Source organism: Condylura cristata, unplaced genomic scaffold, assembly GCF_000260355.1.
Source record: "Condylura cristata isolate star-nosed mole 26May11 unplaced genomic scaffold, ConCri1.0 scaffold00022, whole genome shotgun sequence".
Lineage (NCBI taxonomy): Eukaryota > Metazoa > Chordata > Mammalia > Eulipotyphla > Talpidae > Condylura > Condylura cristata.
In genome coordinates this window covers 308,083-315,665 of record NW_004567123.1, presented here as the reverse complement: position 1 = coordinate 315,665, position 7,583 = coordinate 308,083, and the positions used below count along the sequence as shown (strand labels likewise).

The window sequence follows — 7,583 nt, the reverse complement described above, 5'->3', positions numbered from 1 at the left end:
GTTTTCCATATAAATTAACATATCATCTGCAAATAAGGATATCAACTGCTTAACTTTTTAGTACTTGCAGAGAGAATCCAGTGATACTCCCCTTGACCAGATTTTCAGGTTTCTTTGCTTTCATTGCTAGCATACACCTTTCAAGATTTTGCCATTCCTTTTCTTCCACATCGAAACAGGATAGACAGAACCACCAGAATATCATAGGAAAAGTGCTAGGCATAAGAATACAGAGAAATGGCAAACTAAAACATGTATTTTTACTGTGTGAGTATTTATGTAATTCTTCTTTACTTTATGGTCACTGTATATGAAAAAATAATTTAGATAAAATACCAATTGTTCCTTTCAGGTGCGGTGCCTAAAAGATTATGGAGAATTTGAAGTTGATGATGGTACTTCAGTTCTATTAAAAAAAAACAGCCAGGTATTTTTGTCTTGAGATACTTTAAATCTTCTAAGAGTACTAAATGATAGAAATGTTGGAATTATTATTAGCAAAATAATAATAGTCGTACCTTATGATGATCATTTATATTTTAAGCCTCATGTTACATATAAGACACCGTACTTTTACTTTTGTTAAATATAAAGATATGAAGCAAATGTTGTACCTACTGAGAAAAGGCTAATTAATTTTTGTGGATACTGCTTCTGTTTAACACTGAACATTTTCCAGGAAAATTATCACAGTGAACCTTATTTTAGTTAAAATGGGCTTATTTTTATTAAAAGTCTGTTAAATTGTTGTTGAATTTAGTGCCTTTCCTTGAATTTTAATTTATTTAAAAGATAGATATTTTCAACTTTACTTCTGTTAGCAGGCAGACTGGGTGGATCCCTAACATGTACATTCTAATACAAAGCCTACTTAGTATGAAGAAATTGTAATAGTAACATGGCTTATAAGTACTTCTGACATGTCCCCAAATCCGAGTTATTAGTACTTATCACTCCAGTCTCACCTTTCATCAATTTGATCTCTCCCATCTTTCAGTACTACTTCTAAATCCTCAAGATGGGAGGCTTCTTTTCACTCTGACATCACATATGCTGTTTCCTATACATGGAATATTCTTATCAATCCCTCAATTTAAGCTCTTAAATTTTATATTAAGTATTATTTATTAAAACTCTTCCATGTGATTTGAGTCAGTTTAGTTGCTACTCTTATAATTTCCTAACATTCTGTACCTTCATCTGTTACAGAATCTGTCAGAGTTCACCATGTTTCCCTTAAACTAAGCTTTATAAGGGGTGAGCTATGTCTGTTCTATGTCTCTTTTTCTAGCAACTGAGATTTATTTGTGCTTAATGGAAGTTAACTGAATAAGAATGTTTGTATGAATAAAAAAGAATTTTAGTAGTATTATTGTACATAGAGAGAGGAAAGGATAATAATTGCCAATAAAACACTCAAATTTACTTAGCCCTTCATGGGTAAATGGTCAGCAAACAGGGTTGGACATGAGAAGGACTGCTGATACCCAAAAACTTGCCACAGTCTAAGGTACCCTTTGTCAGGAAACCATAGAAAAGGGGCAAAGGGGCCAGACTAGTCCAGGACAAAGGAACAAAATCAAAGTACTACTCAATGTAAAGTCTACCATTGTCGGCCTTTCCATGTGTGTCTCACCCACAGTCTTTTCCAAGTGTCTCTGCATGTCTCTATAGCAAGTGTCTCTTAATGTGTGTCTCCTGGTATTGCTCTTAAGCCCGCCTGCCTTCTGTGTTGTCTCTCACCTGGCAATTCTGCTGCATTCTGTTTTAGGTAAGGCAGGGAATAAGGTATCTTCCTCCTTTTGTGGAGATGCCTCTGTTATTACACTTCACCTTTGAATTTCTAGTACTAAATTTAGTAAGATGATAAACCTATAAACATAAAAAAAAGTGTTTAAACATGACAATGTAATAGGGAAAGATTGAAATTGTGAAATTATAACTTTAAACTTTTCCTCACAAGGAATCACAATATATTTAATTTATTGTTTCTCTAAAATCTTCATTTTGTCATTAATTTTTATCTTATCTCAATTTTCTGTGTCCCCATTAGTATAAGAGGAAAAGTGAACTAATACAACTATCTCTTTCCTTGCCTCCTCTTGTTATCAACCAGTTAGTGTCTAATGATCAGTCATAAGTCATTGAGTTGACTGTTTATGCAGTGGAGCAAAAGAATATTTCAGGTTATATAGTTCACTGAGATAGAGTGAGTTGATCTTTGATTTTATTTGTACTCTTGGATCTTTAAATTGTTTCCTGAAACAAAAGTTGAATATATAAAAGACAGATTTTCAGGGTACCCTGAAGTCCTTGGTTGTTAAGGCAAAATTTTCCCTCCCAAGTGTCTTCTCTGAAGTGTAGGATACCAATAAATAGAAATCAGATGATGAATTAATGCTTATAAAAATCTGTGTTTCCCTGGTGACACAATGGGTTAATACGCACAGCGCTGTGAGGTAGTCTACAGCCACTACAGCATGAGTTCCATCTCCAGCCAGGGAGGTGACCCACATAGTGTGACAGACCTTTCCTCAGCACTGTGTTTCAGTAGATCTGCCTATTCTGCTCCCCATTTTCTCTGGTGAATCATCTCTCCTCTCATACCTCTGGCCTGTACCCCCGTTCTATATGCATAAATAAAATAAATCTATTATAAAATAGAGACAGTGTGGGGAGCAGAGCAGGCATATTGAGGAAATACACTGCAGAGGTGAGCAGTAGGCAAGACGAGAGAGATCTGCTCACCGTGTGGGTCATCTCTGGGGCTGGGGATCCAACTCACTGAAGCGGCTGTGGCTGTAGCTGGCTTACATTGCTGCACTTTAACCTGCTACGCCACCAGGGAGGGCCCAATAAATCTTTAAAAAAAAAAAAAAAAAAAATCAAGTGTTTCTGGAAGGCCGGCCCAGCATGAATTCTGGTTCTCAAGAACAAAGCTATCCTTCTAAAGCAATGCATAAGAAAATGGCACTTCTTTTCAAACAGACCTGTGGAAAGGTTTTTGTTTTTTTTTTTAAAGATTTATTTATTCATACAGAACTGGGGTACAGGCCAGAGATGCAGAAGATGAGAGGATTCATCAGGGACAGAGTGGGGAGCAGAACAGGCAGATCGACGAAGTACACTGCTGAGGGGAGCAGCGGGCGGGTCAGGAGAGGTCTGCCGCACCATGTGGATCTCCTCCGGGGCAGGCGGGGATCGAACTCATGCAGAAGTGGCTTAGGCTTCTTTGTGCAGTGCTTTAACCCGCTGCGCCACCAGGGAGGGCCCAGAAAGGTTTTTTTTTTTTTAAGATAAAATTAACTGCAGTTGATAGTAAGGAGCTTTTAAAATGTGGTTACATCTAAAATGAGTTTTCTATGCAATGGTGTTAGCTCATCCAATGATGAAGAACATTAATAGGAAAACATTTTGTCGTAAGTGGCAACGTATTTTTACTTGTCTAGAAATCAAAACCTTCCCTCTTTTTAGTAGACACCAGAATATGTGTTACATAAGCAACTCAAATATGTTAGTGATCTTTCTCTTGTTTACATTTTAATTCTAAGCCTTAGAATTTCAGTTAACTTTAATTTTTTTTTAAGATTTTATTTATTTATGCATATAGAACTGGGGTGCAGGCCAGAGGTGCAGGTGAGGTGAGAGTATCCACCAGAGACAGTGTGGCAGATTAGTGGCAGTACACTGCTGAGGGGAGCTTTGGGGTAGGTCAGGAGAGGTCTGCTGTGTGCCATGTGGGTCACCTCCAGGGGCCAGGGGTTGAACTCACACTGAATCAGCTGCAGCTAGCTTACAGTGCTGCACCACCGGGGGGTCCTCAGTTAATTTTAAATACTAGTATTTAGGTCTTGTATGTCCATTTCTGGTTTGGAAACTTTTTTTGCTCTTGGATTCCCTAAGGCCTTTGCATTGATGAGGAAGGACCATTCGGTGCATAGTGCTGCTGAAGTTATCCTTTGCTCTTTTGCACCTACAGTTATTTTTTAAGCTGTCTGCTCTGTGTGCTTCTCCATATACTTTTTGGTTACTGAAGTGTATCTGTCTTCCTTGAAACTTCTTTGGTCATTTGTGAACTTGGAAAGTCTTCCTGCTTTGCTTTCTGCACCTCCTCACGCCAGAGTTTAGTAACTGTTCACTTCTGTGGTAAGCCTTTTCTGTGTTTTGAAAGGGATCAGATAAGGCAACATCTTTCTAAAAAGGAGAACCTTCTACACACACAGCTACTTACTACCAGCAGTTCACACTGTGACATGTGAATAGCATGCAAGTCTTAGGTAATAAATACTATTAATTCATTTTTTTAAAAGGATTTATCTACTTATGCATACAGAACTGGGGTACAGGCCAGAGGTGCAGGGGCAGTGAGAGGATTCATCAGAGACAAAGTAGGGAGCAGAACAGGAAGATTGACAAAGTACACTGCTGAAGAGAGCAGCGGGAGAGTCAGGAGAGGTGTGCTGGATCACCTTCTGGGCAGGGATCGAACTCATGCTCAAGTGGCTTTAGCTTCTTAGTGCTGTGTTTAACCCACTGTGCCACCAGGGAGGGCCACTCTTAATTCTTAAAAGGTACAGGAGAAGTGTTGCCATTGTTGTAATTGGAAGAATAAATGTATAGACTCTTATAACCTAGAAATTGTTTGCTGGAGAAGATGCTCCTTTCTTTAGTTTCTCTCAGTAAGTGCTGCACCACTTATAATCTGATAACCTTAAGCCACATACCCTCGTTCTCTGTTTATAAATTTAAAAAAGCAAGCACAGAGCTAAATTTAATTTAAGCAAACTAGAATTTCTGTATAAAAATCAGAATTCAGTACAGATCTAAGTAATATACCATTTCAGGTAGTTAAAACAGCAAATAAGTTTACCTTTTAACTACTTAGATGTTGGAGTTTAAAAAATAATATGTAATCAGTTGCTTTTTTTACAGGCAAATTTGATTATTCACATTATTTATAATACTAAGATTCATTATTTAGTAAAATAATTTTATAAATTAATGTATTTTATTGCAATTTCCTGTTGAAAGAATATCCTTTCCTTATTTTCCTTACAAATTTTTGACACCAATAATAGGATTCTTGTGAAAAAACTACAGTTGCTTCACTCTGCTCTGTAGGTCAGGAGAAATTCATGAGGAAGAAGTTCCAATCACCTCTTTGTTATTTTCTGCAATTTCCAGTCCTCTGTTTCTTCTGGTGTGTACTCATCTATATGTCTGGGTCTGTTGTAGGTTGAGGAAGCTGTTTCACTAATTCTTAAGAATACTTGCTGGTTTATGCTCACCTGAGAAAAGGTACAAACCTGTGCGTTAGCGTTCTGTGGAGGTTTTTTAGTAGTATACCATAAATAGCGAGTTTTACAGTTGTCACTGGATTCTTTTGGTACAGCTGAGCAGCTGTTGCTTGTTTAAATCTACCTGGGTAGCCAGTATGTGAGGAGTAGATTTCATTTGTTTCCCCAGAATGTAATAGTATTGTGTGTTCATTATGACAACATGGTCCTCACAGTCACTTAGTCCATTACACAGGTTTATGCGGCCTTGAAGTTTAATTGATGCCATAACAGTAAACTTGCCCATGGGGGTTGCATTTTCTCCTCTAAAAGATACCAAACCCAAGCAAAAATGGCCCTTGCTGGACTGTTTTAAAGACGCTCTCACCTGCAGGATGCTCTTCTTTTTCTAAGGTAATCATTTGCTTTTCATGATATCAAAAGAATTTTAAATCTTTTCATCATTGCTCTTTTTTCTTTCTCAGCACTTTCTACCTCGGTGGAAATGTGAGCAGCTGATTAGACAAGGAGTTCTGGAGCACGTCCTGTCGTGACCTCATACCAGGCTCTGCCAGACTTCAACTGCAGGGCGGGGTTAAACAGCTGCTGAAACATCTACACTTTTCACCCTTGCATCCCACCCCTCTTTGGTTGTGAAAGTTACAGACTTCCTTAAGGTAACCAGGAGTACCTGGGGAAGGAGCATGTTCTTTTTTTTAACAGGATTTCTCCTTTTTGTGATAAGCTGTACCTGTAATCACAACATTGCTGCATTGCTACAACATGAGCTTTTTCTAATGAAAATAAACTTTTACTGTATTTAAACCTCTTTAAAATAATGAGGAAATTTCTTTTGGCTAAAGAAATGTGCATCTTGTGTTCTGTAGTGTGCTTTGTATGAGCAGGGAACTGAGTTTCTGAATATAGGTTTTTCAAATGATATGAGAAGGTGGGAACGACAGGAACTAAATATTTTCAGTGTGTTTAGAATTTAATGACATACTTTATAGGAAAGACACAGTGGATTTTGCCCATTTCTAACAGTGGTGGCTGCTCTGGCTTGGCCTACACACCTGCTTGTTGAGTGCACCAGTATTGTGTACTGCTTCCTTGGAAAAGGAACTGAAATTGGGACTAGAGAAGAAACTTGATGCACTTTCCCCCAGGTCCCCTTTGGCCACAGTCAGGTGAAGAGCTGGTTGAGTGGCGTGCACTCTATTCTCTGATGAACTGAGAATGGTAAAAGCTGGAAAAACAGTGACCTCAAGTGGTCAGTGGCCTTTCCCTACCAGTCCCTGCCATGACCACCCAGTTCAACCCAGGACCTGGTGTGTGCTTTATGTTCAGGTTTATATAGGAGAACTTCTGACCAGTTATGCTCAAGAAATCAAGTTATAGAGACTTGACTAGAAGAGGACCTGTATATTTTCATAAGTGACCTACTTAGGTTAACAGGCTGCCCTTTGCAGATTGCCTTTTTTTTTTTTTTAATAATAGTTTATTTTTACATCATTTTGTGCCTTTTTCCATATTAGTTGTAATCCCTGTGGGCTTCTCATCATCAAATCACCCGTGTACCATAACCATAGTCCAGTGCACTTCCCATTCTATGCGTGCCCCCCTCCCCCGTTTTTGATTCCATTCCCCACTCCACCCCCATAAAGTGTCTCTGGTATGTAGTTGTTCATTATTATATATGTATATTTTTTTGCAGATTGCTTTTTTGTCTCTTCCCTCATACCCAGGTCACATTTTCATCTAAATCTCTGCTGATAAATGATAGGAAAGCTTCCCAAAGTGAAGTGGTGGGTGATGATGCTCTCCTACTGTGATCACTTTATCTCTCCTCTTCTAGTTAGGATGGACCCAGGGTTCATGGGAGTCTGTTGTGCTAAACAGCTTTGAGGACACCATGTCCCCACCCCCAACAGCATTCTTGAACTTAAATTAGATGATATAATTTTGTGGTAAAGCCTCAATAAAGTATACTTGCTTGAGTTGAATGTATACTACTTGAAAATTTGAAACTATTGAACTATTAATATTGAACTATTTAGAAATATGGTTAGAATTTAAACATGAATTCTTTTTTCTTATGGTGAGGATAATATATGTGCAATTAAAACGTAAAAGATGGACCCTCCCTGGTGGCGCAGTGGTTAAAGCATTGCACTAAGAAGCTAAAGCCACTTCCTCATGAGTTCGATCCCTGCCTGCCCCACAGGTGACCACATGGCATGGCAGACTTCTCCTGACCCGCCCGCTGCTCCCCTCAGCAGTGTACTTCGTCAGTCTGCCTGTTCTGCT

The 7,583-nt window shown here is 38.6% G+C and overlaps 1 protein-coding gene across 1 annotated transcript in view; it reads left to right on the top strand.

Annotated features, from left to right (window-relative positions):
• The window catches only part of GINS1 (GINS complex subunit 1 (Psf1 homolog)), a 29,190-nt gene extending 23,047 nt beyond the window's left edge, over window positions 1-6,143 (top strand). Inside the window, exons 6-7 of the mRNA XM_004687120.2 lie at window positions 353-427; window positions 5,762-6,143. Of these exons, the coding sequence (XP_004687177.1) occupies window positions 353-427; window positions 5,762-5,830 (144 nt within the window). The 3' untranslated portion in view covers window positions 5,831-6,143. The remainder of the gene's footprint in view (window positions 1-352; window positions 428-5,761) is intronic.
• Window positions 6,144-7,583: the final 1,440 nt, after the last annotated feature.